Below are 20,136 nucleotides of genomic sequence, written 5' to 3'. Positions count from 1 at the left end.
TGGCTGTTGAATGTGTGTACCGCTGTTCCCAACCTGGTCACAGGTGCACGCAAAACCACACTTCAGTAGAAGTAAACTGAAAATTTTTGACAAACAATAAAGCCTTTAGTGCCATTTCTTGGACTTTTATTGCAAAAGTACTTTTTTTTAACATCAAGAATGGCAAATTAACACACTGCATTCACTGCATCTGTCACCATTACGACGTGTGATGTCATTAAAATTTCACATACAGCCACAACATTGTGTTGGTAATGGTGGGTTGTAGCAACAAGTGTGGTTAGCCTGGTGATCAAGGCCAGCAATTGCCGGTAAAAAAGTTTGCACCTTTTGGGGCTTATCTTGTCTCACAACAATAATCGTCATCTGCCTAACTTGCGTTTCCTTTCTTGAAAACTCGGCATTCACTGCTTTCCTTTTGAGAATGCTTTGTCACGCTGATAACGCACATGCCATTTGTGACTCGGAAGTACTGGGATCGCAGCGTTGAAGGAAATGCCGGAAAGACGGATGACGATTATTTTTGTGGGACAAGTTCCAAAGGGAGTCAATTTTTTAAAGAATGTAATATCTTCAAATGTCCAGGGTGAGTCCACCTTCTCCCTCTGTCTCGAGCAGTGCAATTCTAAGACTCGAAGCATGTTCACATCCTAGACTTTCATTACATTAACATTGCTGTCTGGCATGGGTATGAATTACCAGGCAAAAATTTTGCTGTTAATTTCTAATGGTTTGAACTGGAATGAACTGCTCTACAGGGAACCCAGTTGAAAACCAAATGGTCTGCTACTGGTTTTAAGTGGTGTCAGCAGAACACTGCTGGCCTTGAACTGGGCTTCACTTGTTCCAGTGGAAGGTTACTGGACTTGAACTTGGATTGCACAGGTTACAGTATAAGACTACTCATGATTAACTGGGATCGCATTGGTTTCAGCAGAAGGCTATTGTATACTGGGTCTAGTATAACACTACTGGCATTGAACTGCCGATTGTGTTACTAGTTCCACTCTAGAGTCAATGGAAATAATAAAATGTCATCATATATGCTCTTCACCAAGGAAATGTCATCAGACTTGTACATATCCATATGACCATATCCTACTGCTATATGTGAAATTTCTGGCCACACAATCTGCTGTGCTTTTGGTGCTGCATATTGTACACTACTTGTGGACTATATTACACCCTACCGCTAAAGAAATACCATGTGATCTTGGTATACTCGTTTTGAGGGTGCACGAAACTAAATTTGTCAAGGGTTTGGTTCACAACATTCTACTATTAGCCAAGGCCAAGCATATATATGTATATAGTAGGTTACAACTTTAAAAAAAACAGCAGCTGGCAACCAAGGCACACAGACCGCGTGAGGTTGTTACTCCGCCAGCCAATCACAGAAACGCAAACTCGTCACCATGCAACCATTACAAAGTGGTATCGTACTTGATACCTCCGGAGTGTCTGATGTTCTTGGAGAGTCTTTTCATCGGCAGAAGTGATGAGGTTAGCAACAGACATGGACAAAGCATATGGAGTCTGAGCATGTCGCTCTTCAACAGTCCGCGGTACAATTCATTTCACTGCTGAGCCCATTTTAGTCGGGAAACTTCAATGCCAACTGAAGTGAAACTTGACAGTAAATAGCTGCAGCGAAGCAAGCATTTTATTTCAGTTCAATAAAGAATTAGGCTTTCATCATTCCATGGTAATAGACGACTGAAAACATATAAAATCACGCGCTTATAATTTTATTTTACTGGGAAAAAGCCGTCAAGAGCGACGACCTTCAATTGTCCAGCTTCGGGCTGTCCAAAGGGCCTGTGACAGGGCTGAAGATCACGGACTTCTGCCCCTGGCGCGGGTGCGGCCTGTGACTACAACAACATAGTCCCTTAGGACCAAATAAAGTTTCTTGTTTGTCTGTCTGTCTGTGTGGTTACCGCCTTACTTAGGTAACTGGGAAAGTTTGGAGTACGACCTATTTGCAGCCTCGTGGAGGAACAATGGCTTGAGGTTATGAGGGTGTGGGCAGGGCTTCACTGCAGACCTGAGTTGTATCCAACTATGGCTTCTGCACCTAGCTGTCAATATAAGCTTAACATGTAGAGCTTCATTCCAGTGTTGACTCATCCTCAAGGCTTAACTGGACAGGGTTTGGACCTAGGAGCTGGAAGTAGCAAAGCAATGCAGTCAGACCTTGTTATCGAAGCCGCATATGCTACACGGAACTACACTCGTTATATCCGATATTCGTTATAAGCGTATATAGTTTCCTACACCTCGATATTGGTGTCAAACATTCTAGATTTATTCTTAAATTCCGATAGTTCGTTATATCCGTGTTTATTATCGAGGTTCGACTTGTTGCAATGGCTCATATAGCCACTATGGATATTTCTGTAGGTGTTCTTGAAATAGACGGGGATAACTGGAATGAGAACATTATATAACCGTAAGCAGAGATCATTATCGTCGTCAGGCTATCACCAGGTTCACTTCAAAGATATTAGAGGACCAGCTCCCGGTGATATGCAGTCATCCTATCTTGCAATCAGCTGACCCCGTCCTACGCCAGCTGCATGTTTTCATACTAGTACAGCTAATCCTTCACTGCCCGAAAAGACTCTCGCACTCTCGCCTTTGGTCCGAATTCTGTTAGACAGAATCAATAATAGTCACCGGTTAGAGTAAACGTAACAACCCCACTACCACATTAGAGAGGTTTAGCTATTCCGGTATTCCGGTAAAACGCAGGCGGACGGGGCGTAGGGGCGGAGGCGTAAATGTAAGCGGTCTGCATGGTGCAGCCGCCTGGTGGCGCACTGCTCAAACAGACAGAAGCAGGTAATATATATTGCATTAACCAAGCGTATTCTTCTTCTCTGCTGGTGTAAATTTTCGGCACTGGCGTAATCCTGTTGCTGCCAAAAATTTACACCCTTTTTCTCTTCGGCTAAACGCATTGTTGGACAAAGTGTCATGATATGTAGCGTTGTTACTGCCGTAATAATGCCCATGGAAAAAAAAAAAAAATAAACGCAGAGAAAAAAAGCGTCACGCCGCCCCCGGGTGGGCTCGAACCACCAACCTTTCGGTTAACAGCCGAACGCGCTAGCCGATTGCGCCACGGAGGCGAGCCGACCGCAGTGGCTTGCAAAATGCTATTTTTGGAAAAACCACTTTATTCAATCCTCTTCGCCTCGCTTTTTTCCTGATTCATTGCTCCAAATTGTTCGTTTTGTATGTGTTTTTTATGAAGCTGCGTACTGGACGTTGCAAAACTGAATGTTTCGCAACAATAAAAGAATCGCGCTCCTAGAATGCTTCCATATTTTTGTTTATACGCCAAATTTGACCACCATTACTTTCATAGGGTTGTACGAGTGTATGTCCGTATGTCTTCGTGATGACCACAAGTTTGATTGAAGCAAGGAGGTTATACCAAAACATTTTATTGACCTCCTTAGATTGAGCAAGGTTAGAAGGTCAAGAAGAACACAGCTAGATAGGACAATACTAATATCTTTTAGCTGTGGTTAGATAACCGTTCTCGACGAGATATTGTTGTGCATTCTTGAATCTCTAGCATGGTGGAAACACGGGACGCATCGAGCGGCATATAAGCCGTGCGCTTACGTTCAACGACTGCATGCCGCACGTGTTCGCCGTTATTATCGTTGTCACTTCATCATTGATTTTGCTCTCTGGGCATAAGTTCACCAATAAAAAGTTCGATTCAATATTCATTGTATCTGGTATTAGCTTAACTACACCACCCATACCGAGAAAATATGAAGTGTCGTCTGCTTTAGTCGAGCAGACGACGTTCTGCCGTAGAACGCGGGCACAGGGGGGGGTCTAATTTCGCGCCAAAGCAAGCCAAAGCCGGCATCCGACCGGCAGCGTTGAATGGGTAAAATGGCGGAGGAGCTGCACTTAACGCGAGAGCAGTCGCCTCGCTTATCGCCGATTCAAGACCCCGACTCGGCGAAAAACTTGTGGTACGCCGTCGTGGGAAGGGCTACGATAACCGCCCTAGCGTATCCTATAGAGTACGTCAAGTTCCTGGTGCAGGTGAGCTATTTTCCTGTCACCCACTCAATCCGGCCGGGCGCTAAAATGTGAACGGAGCACATTGCCCGTGCTGTCACTGCGGCTATCGTAACTGCTTTCGCGTTTTGTAGGTCTAACCAAGCGTGTTTCTGACGGTGCGTAGGTGGTAACGGATGGTGTGTGTATGATGTGCTGAGAAACTTTTTAACCATAGTCGCGACTTTACAGTTTGGTGAACTGGGCACACCTTTCGCGATTGTTATACCCTCGGTCTTATTTTCTGTAACGGTTGTTTTTGACCGACACGTGCGCTATGCAGATAGCGTAGAAAACGTTTCATTGCGGCTTCTCTCTATCGCTAGTCAAAGAGACGCAACACTTCATATGCGAAGGACATCTGCGATTGTAACGTAGCAAAGTCCTCTGGAGGACGTTTGGGATGGTCCGATAGTTTCGCATCACCACATGTTTTGTGCGCGTACTGGTATTGATGTAGTTGAACGTGTCTGCGAATAGCTCCTGAAACCATCGGTTGGTAAAAGTATAGTTTTTAAATTGTAACGCCTTAGCGGTTTACCACAAGCCAGCGAGAGTTGGCAGCTTGCTGGAGTGCAAATATTCGTTATCACCACCAGTACACGACATTTATGATTGTTTTTTTTTCTTCTTTCTGCATTAGATTGGCCATGAACCATTGCCGCCCAAGCCCACAAGGCGCCTCTTTGGGAAGCCTGCCTTGGCACTACCAGGAGCTATTGAATACAGTGAGTAGTCAACAGTATGTGTGCATTCATCCATTCTTCTATCGTTTTGTAAAATTCGGTGGAGATAAAAACTTGACGGCCAGTTCGTGTGAAGGCGGACTGGGGAAAGCATTCCCACCAACTAACTTTATTTTTAAAAAAAGTTTGTTAAATGTTAAGCCATAATCAAAAGGGTGTGTGCACCAAGAAAAGAAGCCAGTACAAGCTAGGAGAAAGAAATAAACTGCCGTGTGCCCTTGGCATACCCATGTCTAATGCTGCCCTGCAGGCTAATTTGCTTGTGGTCAATGCAGTGCAAACAAAAGTTTAATCTCTCAGTCTTTTGTCTCCTATCTGTGTAATTGTATTGAATCCTTGTTGCTTACCCCAAACAAAGTGTGTTCCAGCTGTGCAGATTATGTATTAAGTGAAACACATTCGAACAAACCTAGACCACTCTTCAAGCAATCTGACACACACAAAAGCATTATGGGCTGTTACAAGATCGCAAGTTACCATCTCATTTGACACTACCCACTATCGTGAACACTGCTGTATTTGTAGACCACAGTTGGGAACGGCGGAATCTGCAATTTCATGACTACCGGTAAATTTATGCAGATGCATGCATTTATGCATGACTACCGGTAAAAAAGATGTGTGCTTCATGCTTTTGATGAAGTATGCCCGAACATTCTCGATCATGTCCAGTGCATTACATGCAACACAAGTAAACACAAGGCCAGCCGTGCACAATCGTGCTCACTGGGTTCCTAGTTTTGCTTTATTGTGAATAAGCCTGTAAAACATTTCCTGCTTAACTGTTAAAGCAAATTCATTGCCATAGAGTTTATTAGAATTCCGTCTGGTCAGGTAATGTAATTGTTTGGAATTCAGCAGGTTGCTGACAGGTCAACTGCATGTTGGCGAACAGAAATTTATGAAGGCATTTAAGCAGCAGAAGAAAGATGTTGCCAAAAGCCCTCCTCTGCTGAATGCCCTTGCAAAGCATGGCCAAAAAATGTCACAATATAAATTGAGACAATGCTCGTGTCATAGCCACTGCGAAGAACCTGGCACCGGAGCTCAATCTTGAACCTTTAGTCATTCAAACCACAAGAAACAATGCCCTCAGTCATGTGTAGCGTCAAATTTTGCATTGTTTGCTCAAGGCTGCCTACGAACTTTCTGCAAAGCCGGCATTTCATTGGGAACAAGGGATTAGTACAGATCTCAAAACATCATTTTCATCTGGTTCGTTCCTAGCGTACTCATTGACAGTGGCTTCAGTGACACATTAGCACACATCTTTATGCATCAGAGATGACAAATCATGAGGAACTGAAATGTTATGAAAGGTGATTGAGAAAATTACAGGGCTTCTTTTTAAAGACTAATGTTGCTTGATACTTTTTCGATCATACCAGTTCCAATACATTGCTTTGATATTTATTTGGGGGGGGGACTAAGTAGCAGTTCAAAAATCGGGACGTGCAGACTGAGACAGACGAAGCGCTGTGTGTGTGAACCTTCTAGCCACTGCATTGTGTAAATCTCATCGGCGCTTCGCCTGTCTCAATCTGCATGTCCCACTCCTTGCGGTTACTATTTTTTTTTTTTCACACATGTACCAACTGACCCAAGTTAGCACTTTATTGCTTTGATACTTGGTTATCAAGCTGTGGGCGTTGATTAACTTTATTAGTTACTGATCAATTGAAATTTGATGCGACGTCACCTTGTAACAAGTTTTCAAATTGTTGAATCTGGCTGAAAAAAAAAGATGGTTCCAATTCCAGATGCTCTTTATTCAGTTTTGCTTACAGTGCACTCATACATTTTTTTTTTTGGTACTTGGGATAACAGTGCTTTTTAGTTTGTTTTGTTGTCTACAGGTGATGATACCACCAGCAAACCCCCATGTTTCTTATCAGTTGCAGTGTCCGCATCCTGCAACATGCAGCAAATGGGTTTCGTTTCTGATATGACTGATGAAGTTTGGCAAAAGCATATTGCATAGCTATCATGAAGAACATTTTTTCAAGAAATGTGTGAAGCTCTGGACATTAAACAGTTCTGTGTGCTATAGTCTTTGTCTCTTGCTTCTTTCTCAGTGAAGTACATCAAGAAAGTGGACGGCTACTCTGGACTGTACCGTGGTCTGAGTGTCCGGTTGTGCGCAAATGTGGTCAGCGGTGCCGTGTTCGCCGAGGTGAACCGGGTGAGTGGATGGTTGGCCTGTTCCGCCCAGCGGCCTTGCAGAGCGACACTTAATTGTAGGTTCGACTGGCTGCTTCACATTCATTTACTCGCAACTGAGTTCTGGGAATGCATTCGCCCAGTTCATTCAGGGTGCTGCGCTCCAGCACGGAGGTGCTCTCACTTTCATTCTGGCCGTGCAGCTGAGACCTGAACCGGTCACATGGCTGATGCAGCATGCATTGTAGGCGCAGTCTCTGCTGTGGCCATGTGTGCCTACCATACTTCTTTTGCAACAGGGGCAGCGACATAGCACTGCTGAAAGGAAAGTAGAGAGCACAGAGCTCTCAAGAAATAAAACACAAGCAAGACAGATTATGAGTATTGTTTGGGGGTAGACACGTCCTGACTCTCTCTCTCTCTCGTGTGTGTGTGCGTGTTTAAGAGTGTAATCCCGTAACGCTCAATGTATAATATGCTCTATGTTGCTTTTGATATCTCGGAATTCGGTTTGAAGCATGAGAAACTTAATGCGTAGCCTATAGTAACATCACCAAGTATGCAGCAGGGAAAGTGAGAGAATGTTGCAGTTATGGATCTAAGTTGAGTTATAAATTTCAGTGCCCTTACTGTGTCACTGAAGTCACGTTTGTTTCAGAGTGCTCTTGCGACTTCCAAAGTCGTGCAAGTCAGCTTTAAAGCCATACACTGAAAACAAGTGCATTATTTGTGGTAACCTGTCTTTATCATTATTGCCATAGCAGTCTTTTCATGCTTGCAGTAGCGCTTCATTGCTGTTAAACTTACCGCTGCGCCTCTCTCATAGAGATCTGAAGCAACCAGTTCCATATGCGAGAAGCTAGTCGCACTACCAATTTCAATGTAGAAGCACACCACTCTTAGGAATGCTTTATTCCCATCTGTGAATTCTTTTCACAACATTACTATTGCTTGAAATTACATTTTCATACCTGCCAACTCTCACAAGTTTTCCACAAAGCTTTCCAGTGTGGGCTTGTTCTACGATGTTACGAATGTCACGTCAAAGTTTTACGAAGAATTGCCAGAAAGGTTTCGATTGTCGGTCTACGATCACACCCTTGGACATCCTGTGGTGGTGAAAGTACACCATGGTGGGTACTTGCTTCGAGCAATTTTCTTGTCTATCAAGCAGCTAAATTCCTATAGCTGCCAAAATTGGCAACAGCAACATCGGAGAAAAGTCACAGTGATGTCAATCGTGTGGTCCGCATTTGCTGAGGCTTGTGTGCTGCGTCGTAAATATGTGCTCAGCGTAGGCTTTTAAAAAAAATGTGGCATGTTTTTTCTCCTTTATGGCGTTGTGTCCACATGATTTTTACGAACTTTAAAGTTCACAGGCTGGCAGTGTTGAATTTAATGTTGCATATGAATCTATTGGGATGGTGCAATTGGTAGTGTGTGTGAGCGTTTCATTTCTCTGGCTTTTCGCAGAGGCTACCCGAAGTGCAGTCGTTCGAGGACGAGGAAGACGACGACACCGTGACCGAGGAGCAGCGCATTGTCAACTTCGTCAAGCGCACGTTGAAAGTCATGACCGCCAAGTGTGCCGCTATCTTCGTCTCCCAACCTTTCAACGGTGAGGAACCTTGGTACAGAGCTTGGGACAGCTGCATTCAGTTGCATGCGAGAACAAAGCTGCTGAGAACAAGCACAGTGAGTGTTAAAGGCGGCTGGATCTGTGTTGTGTGGATAGCCTTTGTTGGCTATTGAGTTTAAGCTCTCATACTTTTCAAGGGAGTTTGGTAAAGTTTGGCTCGGCTTTGTTGCGTAGCTCACATGCCTGGTGGCTGAGCATGATGCTGTGAAAAAAAGAGAAAGCTGGGCGTGTTAACACTGTAGTTACTGCCTGAGGGTGCGCGGGGCATAGGGATTTGACGCTGTCAAAAGGGTTGATGGGAAGGGGGTTGTGCACATGGCAATTGGGGAATGGTTGGCCAGTAAGCACACGTGTGATGCATGTTGAAGTGTATCTAGGGATGTGTGTTTGTGATTGTGGAACAATAATGACTGCACTTGGCGACGAGTTTCCTTTCCTTCATGTTGTGACAAATGGTGAACCTAACGACTGTTTCACCAGAATGCTGGGATGGAAGTACAAACAGTGGTGCTCATGGCAATGTCTTGCAATGCTCTGTTTAACCGCTACGTTCTGAAATGTTCCTCCGTTGCGCAGTATGTATTGGCAGGAAAAAGTGTCTAAGTTTGCGTAGTTCTGCGAAGCTTTTCTCTAGCAGATAAAGCAGGAGCATAATGCAAGGGAGGTCAACACGGTTATGTCGAACACAGCGTCACAGCATGATGGCCATGGCATTGCTGCTTGTTGTGCTGTCCCGGTATCCTGGCAAATCCAGTAAAATGGTAATGCTAATGCACCTAGATTTATGCGAACCTCTCTGATGTCCTGAGTTCTTTGTTGCCTAGTTTTGGACACACTGCAGAACACACCTTTAGATTGGTAATTAAAAGGAGAACGCAAAAACTTTTGCAAATGTCGCAACTTAGGGACATCTATTGCATGTAAACCTGGGTACGGAAATGTTAACAAAGACTGTGCTAGTAGTGCCACCTGCCAGGAAAAAAATGTTAATAGATGCATGGAAATAAGATATTAATATTTTACTAATACTGGATGAATGAAAGACAAGTTCCCATGTTTCTTGAAAATGCATTGCTTAAAAAAATTCGGGGTCTCATGTTCACCCTTTTGGCCAGCAGGTGTTGACGCTGCTTGTTGCATGTTTAATTCGATAATTTTCTACGAAAATTACTAGAGGGAACTGTGGCGGTGTGATCATCCAGGTACCATGAGAATGATAGGTTGTTTGTGGCTTTGTCTGGATTTGTTTAATGTTCATGTTTGCAGCTTTGGAAATGCTCGTGGCATTATTTGTTCCATGTTATCTTTATACATTTACAAGCAATCATACATTTCTTAAACACATTTTCATGTCTGTAGGTAATCTTTACGTGATCTGTACGTGAATTGCTGCATTTGCGAGGCAGTGTTCTGTTTAAAATGGTCAATTTGCAGAGGCACAAGGCTGTTTGAAGCCAGAAGGAAGAAGTTCGGGCAAATGCATGCAATACCCGTCATTCCCAGGCTAGTTGAAGTGCCATACTTGCAGCTCTCGTAGACGCTAGTGTCAAAATTCTCTCTTGTCATTTTCTTTTTCACTTTTTAGAAAGCTGACCCCTCCCAAGTTCCAACTTGCCTTCTGTTACTATCGTTTCACAAATAGCAGATACAGGCAACTTGTGTACAGTGTGCATCAATATGAAAGAGAATGCCTAATCTGTGTTCACCAAGCGAGTCTTGCAAGTATGTAGGGTGAAACCTGGATCACTGTTAGTTTTATATACGCTCTGAAAAATGTTCACACTTTTTGGGATCTATCTGGATCATCGCCTGTCTTGCTTGCATTTCCTTTCTTGAAGATTCTGTGCTCACTACTTTCATGTCTAGAATGCTGTGTCACGCTGATTGCATGCATGCCATTCGAGACGTGGAAGTACCGGGCACGCAGCGTTAAAGGAAATGCGGACTAGTCAGGTGACGGTTGTTGTTGTGTGACAAGATAAACCCCACAGAGTGCAAAACTTTTCTTAAAGTGTAGTTTTCACATAGAATTGCGCTTATGGAACCTTTTATAGCGTGCTTGCGAGCAAGAAAGGTATGCTGACACCAGGTTTCTTTGGAAATTGTCCTGTACAACACCAGAGAAGTAGCATCAGTCACACGCAGAGGCCAAACTAAACTTTATTGCCATGTGCCTACTTTCTTTTGTTGTTTTTGAATGTGGGTTCAAAAGTGTCTGCTACTTTTTGGTCCACTATTTCTTTTGGTCTGTTTATTTGTTTATGTTGTCGACTGACCACTGCTTCAACTTGGCTTGCAGTGGTGTGCTGTCGATATATGGCCCAGTTTGTGGGGAGAGAAGAGAAATATGTGTGAGTAGAGCGCCTTCTAGTCTTGCTTGCATCCTTTCAAGAGCTAGTGACGTGACATTTTTAAGAATTTTTGTTTTCTTTGTGTGTGTTAAGTGAAAGGTCCTGGAACTCAAAACATCAGGAAAATTACCTGGCAAGTCTCACAGAGCCCAAAAAGTAGTTCACTATAACAGTTTCTCTACAAACCAAGTTCTATTTCATTTACCAAGAGGGTTAGTCGTGATGTCACGACATAGAAGTTGGTCGCGAAGGATCGGGGCACTGCACCGTTTTAGCACACACTCCTATTGGCTCGCTGTCTGCTATGTTGCTGCTCATTGCATGGTTTGATGTAGCGTCAAAGCGAGCTGCACATTCACTTGCACTGCTTTTGCAAATTTGCTTTGTGGCGTGAAGGTTGTATGTGTGTTTTGCCTCTTTCAGGGGAATCCTGACTTCCGTTGTTGACATATACAGGGAGGAAGGAATCCTGGGCCTTTTTAGGTACGCACTTTATTTTTTCCCTTTTTTTTTTCTGCCCAGTTCAGGCTTGGGTATTCCGTAGGCATTGGCTCTCGTTCCATCGTGATTGTAAAGTTTTTTTTAACACTGCTGGATTTAGGAACTTCACTTCGTGCACTGTGCAGACAATTGCGAGCTCCAGGATGGTGCATCAGGAGCAGAAGTGTCGACAAAAATAATATATTTGAAATGTGTCGCATACATATTGAACTCTTCTGAGTGGACCTGTGCTTCAAGTTTTAATGTTATATGTAAAGTGTCTTAGCAAGATGAGTTGTAAGAGAAATGGCTCGGGGGTTTGCTGTCAATGCAAGTATGTGTTAATATAGCAAGCTCACTCCTTTCAGTGTTCTTCACAGTGCTTTACACCGGGTATGTTTTTCAAGCAGCTGGCTAGGTGCTTTCCAAGTATTCTAGGCATGAAATAGTTGTCATTCTCATATGCGAAGATCCTGTAGGGTCTTCGCGTGGAGTCTACGTTGCATAAGCGTGACCAAACTCGCTGGATTGTATATTCTTAATCCATTCTGCAGCTGTACGTTTATCACACATTTGAAGGTGCCAGAAGTGGGGTGGGAAAAAATTTTCAGTGTGCATAATGAATTGGTATCTATCTGAAGGGGTTAACAGATAGAAAAAGGCCATGTTCAGAGTGCTAGGATGGTATTTGTCACTCATATATTCCAAGTGTATACATGCACTCTATGTGAAGGGTCTCTTTTCCCCTAATATTCCTGTCCCCCTCTCCCCCACTGATGTTTTCATTTTTTTCTTCCTTCCAGTGGGCTTGTACCTAGGTTGATTGGCGAGGTCATGACTATATGGTTCGCCAACACAATATCCTTTGTCATCAATGCCTACGTCGTGCAGGACAAGGTGTTTATTCCTTCTTCCCACCTTATAGATTGTCTAAGTATTTGTATTTATCACTCCAAGCTTGCACTGCTTGTGACCACAGTGATGAAGCAAGGGAACATTAGAAGCTCCCCAGGAATATTATTAAGCTACTGAAGGCTATAGTGAGTTTCGTAAGGCATTATTGAGAGGCATTATTGATGCGTGGCACAATAACCTTGACAAGTATGCTTCCGTTATTTGTGTGTCTGTGTTTTGCTTAGTGCCTATGAAAGGCCCACTTACAAGCTGTAATGCCAGCAATCCTTACCGTGCCAGTTATAGAATTGGCTAATAATTTGAGAAGCTGACAATAGTAAAATGGTGCCAGAGGAGATTTTGACTTGAACAATAGTTGTCATTATTTCTTGTGTGTCCGTTCAGTTCCTGTTTGTCCAGACTAAGAGGACGACCATTAACTCTCACTGCTTCAGCTAATCTTAAATTCACTGCAACAGCTTGAGAAGTCTACCTCTTGTTCTACTTATCACAGGGATGCTTCCACATAACAGTCTAGTTAAATTGTAGATTGTAAATTGCAGATACCTACTTATCACCTCACGATCCCTATTACAAAATAATTTCGTTTTTCTTTTCAGACGTTACAAAGTTACGTCAGTGCAACGACAATGGTAAGAATCCAAGCCTTCTCAAGCCACTATTGCCTTGTGACATTTCAACAGTTTGGTAACAGCTGCTGTTTTGTGCACTTCATGTACCAGGAAAATCTGAGGGTTTTATTTTGATCATGCAGTCTGGGTTCTGAACAGGCTACATTACTTTGTGATGTCGTCATGATTTTCTTAAAAGTTCGTTGAACTATGATAGATCGATATAACAAATTATCATATAGTACAATGAAGTGAATCTAAAGTATTTTTTGACAATATAAAAAGTAATAAGCAAGGCATGGCAACTAATATGTGCTTATAACGAATATCAGATGTAATGAAGTAAATAAAAATTTTCTTGTTGATCTCAGCTTGTAACGATTGTATAATGCTTATAATGTATATCGAATATTGAAAGTATCTTCTTTCAGATGTGCCTTATTGTAGCAACATTCAACTCTACTACATGTAAGCTACTCAGAAATGCAATGTGATTCTAGCTAAGGATAGTCAGCTAGTCACTGGAAAACAATAAGTTAATTGTTCGTTTTAAGAATGTGATTTCAAGTTTGAAAATGTTTGCTAGTGCTAGAGCTGAAGGATGCTGGGGGTTTTCAGCACAAATTTGTTGCCTGATATTCTAGCTTGCATACTCTAGATTCATGTGGTGTCCTATTCTTGAAACAGCATTGTGTTTCAACTTGCTGAAATGTGTGATTTTTTTTTTCTATTTATGTACTGCAATATGTGTTACATGATACATTCTGTTCTTGTTCATATCTTACACTATTAGTCAAACTATTATTCTGTAACTATTCTGGTTCCCATGTTACTGTACTACCTCCCCCCCCCCCCCATGTGTAATCTTTGAGGGCCTTTAGGGGTGTTTTGAATAAATCAGTAAACAAGTACCTGCGGAATTTCCAATGTTGTGCTGCTGACCACGAGGTCATAAGTTCGACTCAACGCCACCACCACATTCCAATCAGGTGTAGAATGCAAAAATGCTGGTGTACTTATATTTGTGTGCACGTTAAAGAATCCCAGGTGGTTAAAATCAATCCGGAGATGTGCGCTACGGCATTCTTTGTAGCCTACTAAGCATCTTGAGGATGTTCAACCGTGCATTTAAGATTTTGGGGGATATACTACAAGTTAAGTTTAAAATACATTTTGGTTTTCCTATGTCTACCTTTGTCTTTTTTCAGTTCCTGTCAAGCTCCGTCACGTACCCGTTTTACCTTGTCGGAACAGTGATGGCCGTTTCTGGAAGCAGGTGGGTGGCCTAAGTGTTTTATTTGATACCTCTCAGGGGTAATTAACCATGTGTTAACGGTAGGTTGTATTAGTGATTAACAGCTTGGAAAAGACTTCTGAAGCTGTGTTGGAAATGCTGAATGCGTCGTGCCGAAGGGTGACATAAAAATGCCAGTTTTCTTTTATATTTTCTCGTTGCCAGATAATCTGCCGGAGACGTTTCAGAAGTTAATTGGTTTGAAATTGATGCAGTGCGAATTCGAAATCCAGCAGCTTGTAAGTCTTTTCAATGTTGTTTCTCCATAAGCCGCCTGCAACTCATCAATACCATGTGTCTTGTTGTCTTTTACGGAGAACTGTTGTCCTTTACGGATAACTTTATTACAGTGCGCTCGTGTAAACACATTTGAGAACCTGGAAAGTTCATTCGTGTCTAGATTCTCCAACATAAAAGTGTGATTCCGTACAGTATAGTACAACCAGGACACACAAGACAACAAGCGATGACACAGTACTGCCATGTGCATCGAAAACGGTGTGATTCGCTGAGGTGCCACCAGCCAAGGACTGTTGTCTAGATTCAGCATAGAAAAGGCATCAGGAATGTGCTTGGGATGCCATCCCCAGCAGGTAGCGCCGTTCGGCCCAGCCAACCAGCCAAAAATGCAACTACGGCTTTCACATTCGCTCCCATTGCAGCCCACCTGACGTGGCAGGCCACACCATTTCTTTTTGTCCAGCGGCCGTGGTACTGCTAATAACTGAGGGTTTATTGCATGCGATACTGGTGAATCGGTCCTGTGAAATCCCGGCGAGGTGGAAGAAATGTCATTAAACTGAAAATTCTCGTCTGCCCAAATGCAGCACGAGGCTACGAAGGAAACCTATAAGGGTGTCTGAGAAAAAAGAACTTCGCAGTTGAGGAAAAATTCCTCCCGGTCAGGTATTCAAGCCCCAGACCAATGCCTTTCCTGGATCAGGGTCTTGGTTGACTCAGTTGGCAGAGGGACCGCTCCGGAAAGGCATTGGTCTCGGGTTTGAATAACTGACCGAGATGATTTTTCCTCAACTGTGAAGCTCTTTTTTTAAGAAACCCTTATGGGTTTCCTCTCTAGACTTATGGTACACTTGGTTGGTTGACAGTTTTCCCTCTCATGCATGTGACATTATATAAATACCATCGTACAACAGATGGTATAATGCTCTTTATGTTGTATGACGGTATTTGTTTGATCACTTGCCATAAAAACCTCAGTAGACATGCAGTAGTGTCGTGTCCCCTTATTAACTGTCATCTTCCATGTGTTTGCATAGACCTTGTGTGAAAACTATGCTTGTCTTTGTCCCTTTGGTGTCACTTCAGGTTGCCCACTTTGTGCTGTTTTTCTAAAGCCATGGTCAGTGTTGGTTACCTTTTTTGGACAAAATTGGCCAGTTGTGGCCTAAAGCACATCATTTGTAGTGAAAGGTCGCTGAGTGATGATAATAACGACGGCTTGTTTAAGATTTCATGTTTTCATTGTTCTCCCTAGATGCCTTCCTTATTATTCTTTCAACTAGTCTTGCATTATCTCCCGTGGTGCCGGGTCGCCAGTCAGAACAAGAAAAGGCGAGGTAACCCATGACTTTCTAAAACCGTATCAGATCTCTGGATTGTACTTTATGCAGAAAATCGGCTTTGATGCATCCAGATGTCTCAACAATAAGCTTTTTTGGCATGTCTTTGGAAGCAGCAACAAATGGCACAGCTTGTATCTCCTTTGTGATAAAATGGGGGTGAGTTATTGAACTTGGAAGTTCCAGAAGAAATTTTATCATGGCAATTTACTGGAATCACTAAACACGTCGCTAACGCTCCCAAAAGGCAAATCTGTTAAAGTGAACAGAAACTCTGTGAAGTTGCCAACACTGGTTGTGGGCTTTCTTGGCTTGGGTTTAGTAGTGTAGTCAAGCAGTGTCCATCTCTAGCTATAATGTCCTTTGTCAGTGAGTTAACACTGTTGAATGTGCTTGCCTTACAGCCTCGAAGCAGGCAAGCCCCCGAACATGCCTATCTACCCGAGCTGGACAGAATGCTGGCAGCATCTTAGCAGACTGGTACGTTCTCTTTTTTAGTAACATTCTGTATTGCATTGGGTAATTTATTTTCCTAGACCTTGACGTTTCGATGTTTCAGGCAGTTATTGTCTCAAAAATTCTTGCATATTTCCCTGCATATTTTTGTACCCGGATTGTTTCCATCGATCTGTGGGTTATAGGGTCAGCAGTGTGAACGTCTGTCCTCGATAGCTCCCAGAGCACAATTAGTATGACCTATGTACCCTCACAAGCTTCACAGAAGATGTTTCCCATTCCTGCTGGTTCATTAGCGCTGAAGTTTTTGTAGTAAGGTTGCACTTGCATTTTGTTTTCCATTTTGTAAAATACGGCATTGACTTTTGACTGGTTCATTTAGTGATGAGAGAGAGAGATAGCTGTTGTCTGCACAGCCAGCTGTCAAGAATGATCAAGTTCAGCCATGAATTGTAAGCTGGCCTACTTAGTTTTTGTTAAAGATGGCAAACAGTGGAGTTGCTGGGACAAGGCACATATGAATTATGCTTCAGTCATGTTTCTACCCCGCTTGTCCCATCGTCTGCGCTGTTAGTCCAGTCGTCTGTCTGAAAAGATGTCCTCTCTCAGCAAACCACACTGCTGCTGCTGCTTTTGTCATGCTTACTCCATTTCTGACTTGTCACCAGCAGCAGCAGGCAACAACAGTCTACTTGGTATGTTTAAAAGCAATGAAGAGCCTTTTTTTTTTTTTTGCGTACAAAGTTGGAGCTAATAGCGTGCTAACACGGAGCTCACTGGAAGTTTCACCTTGCAATTGTGACTCGCAGGGCCAGCTGAAGCGGGGTTCGGCCATCATCTGGAGGTACTACCAGGGCCCGTTCATCGTTGACGAAAACGGAGTGCCGCGGCCAGTGAGCTCACCGAAGCTGTTGGCGTCCCGCTGACGAGCCTCAAACAAGAAGCCTTTACTTTTGGATGCGCCGCAGGTACGGCTCTGAGCTGAGTACTGCTATGCATTAGCTTAGGGCACCACAGTATATTACTATCTTACGTGCCACTATTGCATGTTATGGCAAGTCTCAGGTGTCGCTTTGTCAGTGCTGCCAATAGGCATTTTTTCCCCCCCGAGTCAGGATGCCTTATGCTGAGCAAACATTGGTCAGCCTCCTCCACCAGGGGTCAACTGACCCAGCCCCCACGCCCCTTGGTTCCTGAACAGAAACCCTGGGTGTGCTGATCTGCTTAAGAGTCATTAGGCGAATCTTTATTTAAACGCTCTTGCATTGGCAGTCATGTATAGACAAGTTCTGCTTCAAAATTTTCTTTCACCTCACTTGTCCTGCGTTGCTGTCCAACCCCTTTTATTTATTTATTTTTCAGGTTTTACCGAGAAGCTTACCATAGCAGGCTAGAAAAGTGGATTGTCAACTGCCAGCAGTCTAGAGGCTTGTTCTGCAATACAAGACTCTTGCAAAAAGGAGGAGGACACCCGCAAGATTTAGACATGCAGTGCCAGTCCTGTTGTCGTCTAGTCTCGGCAGAGAAGGAGCCGAGCACCTACTTGTTCTGTTACCAATTAAACATTCACCTGTTTCGCTGTTGCACATTCTTCAATGCCTGAAAAATTTGTGTTGTTGCACCTATATCCTATTTCATGCTTCACAGGCAACGCTGTGGAAAGCTACGGAAGTAGTGTGGTCTCACAAGTTTTGCTCCATGTGTTTCACAGTACACTTGATTTGTGACGCTTACTGTGGAATAATTTTTTCATCTTTGTGTGTGTGTGTGTATATATATATATATATATATATATATATATATATAACACACAGTTAAACCTCGATGTAACGAAATTCTCAATATAAAGAACTTTTCATAATCTCTTGTGTATAGAACACCATGCATTTAGAAGCTCTATATAACAAAGTGGGTTTGTATGCCATTTCAATATAACGCAATTTCACTGCCGCCGCAAAGGAATGCAGAGACATTAAATCCGCGGACGGAGATGGTCAAATTATTTAATTATAAGTGGCTGTTTGCAAATGCACCCCTCCAATTGCGCGACAACAGCGACTGCTTAAGTCATGTGCCATATAAAGTCCAAGTACGACAAGATCCGATCGCGTGCTGCGCACTGTGCGCTTTAGGTGCGAGTGAAGGTGTGCAAGAGTGAGGGAAAGATGGTGGCTTTACGAGTGCAACTTTCCTGCGCGAGCAAAGGCAAAGAGGGGGAGCGAAGCGAGCTCGTGGACGGTGGTATCAGCCACGGTAGTGGACTGCACGTGAAAGTGTGGCTGGCTTTGTTTAATTCGTATACCGCCGAGAAGATATCGTCGACGTACGTGGCAGGAACCCGTATCATTCATTGCCGACTCCCAAATTTATCAAAATGAAGTTTTCTTATTCAAATTTGCTTTTTTTTCGATTGCCCCATAATTCAGAAAATTACGAAGCCCCTTCCTGTGCAAGAAAAATCGATGGCCGACTCTACTACTTATTTGCATGAAAGATTGAATGTAAATATAACTGAATTCTGATATAACGAAGCAAATTTCCGATTTTACTGACTTCGTTATATCAAGATTTAACTGTATTTTACAAATACAACTTGTGGGCGTAGGAGGTACATGAAATAATGTACTATTCGTGCACCCTCATGCTTCTCGTATGCTACATAGCATGTTTCGAGTGCAAGCACAAGCGGTGCGTTGTGGCCATTCGCCAAAAACTTGTCAGTATGCTCGTTTTTTGGTAAATAGGAGTTTCCTGCAAATATTACCAGAGGGAACTCTGCTGCTAGTGTCTATGGCGGCTACAAGTACGTTGGCTTAGCTGGCATAGGAATGATGGGCAGTTTCCTTCTACGATGACGCATGCCCACCGAGGGGGTTATGGGGGGGATTGGCCAAGATTTGGATTTGCCTGAACTTGGTCCTTCTAGCTTGAAATGGCTGTGGCCTTGTAGAATGATTAACTGCAGCAAAATAATGTGTTACGCACGACCTAATAAAGCCGGTCGTGGTGTTACGAATGCGCCAGTTTGTGCTAGCAATGCATGTGTACAGTCTTGTTGCCGTCTGCATTTAGAGAAGCAGGATTGCTTGGAAATTTGGGCGTATTAAGGCAGACACAGAGTAGTAAACAAAGCCACAAGCATGAGATTCAGGCCTAGGTAGTTTTTATCAACGCCGTGGAAACGGCGATAGAGTTTTCTGCGGTAAACAGGTGCAAACTTGCGACATGTTCACTGAATGATTTCGTCGTATTTAGTGATAAAAAAGCGCAAGATGTGGTGGTACATCGAATTGCGTATGTTTTACATTTGACACGCTATTTCCTGATTGCGAACGCCAGCAGTGGATAAAGCCTCCCAAGCTTTCGTGGCATTCTTTGCTATGGGTCAGAGTAGAGCAAGTATACGAGCGTAGTAGTGAAGTGCTTTAATATGGAATCAAGAAAACTGAGGTGCTATGTTGTACAACCGACAAAACTCCTCCCACACCCCAGGCGTGCAAATGTATCACCTCGACATCGTGGCAGCACCAAGCTATTCACGGCTGACTACCGCACAGCGTAAAACTGCTTCACACATTTTCAAACACCTATCTCTCTGACGCATAATTCGCGCGACCGAGGGCACATTTTGCAGACGCGTCTCTTCCCGAAAGCGCACGTTTTGCTTCCAGGAGCGCTGCTTGAACGCACGCTTTTTAAAAAAAAAGTCGTCACGCTGGAGCCATAGCTGGAGCAGTTTGTCCGGCGCATTCGAGAAATTTCGACGCCAACACGGTCCTCGGGAAGGCACCGGGTGCAGGGATTTGTCCCGGGTA

At 43.4% G+C, this 20,136-nt stretch overlaps 1 protein-coding gene and 1 non-coding gene across 2 annotated transcripts; one reads left to right on the top strand and one right to left on the bottom strand.

Annotated features, from left to right (window-relative positions):
* Window positions 1–3,060: 3,060 nt before the first annotated feature.
* TRNAN-GUU (transfer RNA asparagine (anticodon GUU)) lies at window positions 3,061–3,134 on the bottom strand. Its single transcript has one exon. It is a non-coding gene; the product is annotated as a tRNA-Asn (tRNA).
* A 742-nt stretch (window positions 3,135–3,876) lies between these two features.
* LOC139050698 (mitochondrial carrier homolog 2-like) lies at window positions 3,877–20,015 on the top strand. Its single transcript, XM_070527321.1, has 12 exons — window positions 3,877–4,074; window positions 4,733–4,817; window positions 6,911–7,017; window positions 8,469–8,613; window positions 10,934–10,985; window positions 11,409–11,468; window positions 12,269–12,362; window positions 12,980–13,012; window positions 14,200–14,267; window positions 16,270–16,345; window positions 17,131–17,289; window positions 17,684–20,015. The coding sequence occupies exons 1-11, from the start codon at window positions 3,910–3,912 to the stop codon at window positions 17,245–17,247; spliced, it is 1,002 nt and encodes a 333-aa protein (XP_070383422.1). The 5' UTR covers window positions 3,877–3,909; the 3' UTR covers window positions 17,248–17,289; window positions 17,684–20,015.
* Window positions 20,016–20,136: the final 121 nt, after the last annotated feature.

This window comes from Dermacentor albipictus, chromosome 10 (assembly GCF_038994185.2).
Source record: "Dermacentor albipictus isolate Rhodes 1998 colony chromosome 10, USDA_Dalb.pri_finalv2, whole genome shotgun sequence".
NCBI lineage: Eukaryota > Metazoa > Arthropoda > Arachnida > Ixodida > Ixodidae > Dermacentor > Dermacentor albipictus.
The sequence above is the reverse complement of the archived record's forward strand: the minus strand, read 5'-3'. Positions and strand labels throughout refer to the sequence as shown.

Coding starts and splice junctions, on each gene's coding strand:
- LOC139050698 (XM_070527321.1), top strand. CDS start 3,910: ATGGGTAAAATGGCGGAGGAGCTGCACTTAACGCGAGAGCAGTCGCCT. Junction 7,018..8,468: donor TGTTCGCCGAGGTGAACCGG/GTGAGTGGATGG, acceptor GGCTTTTCGCAG/AGGCTACCCGAAGTGCAGTC. Junction 12,363..12,979: donor CCTACGTCGTGCAGGACAAG/GTGTTTATTCCT, acceptor TTTTCTTTTCAG/ACGTTACAAAGTTACGTCAG.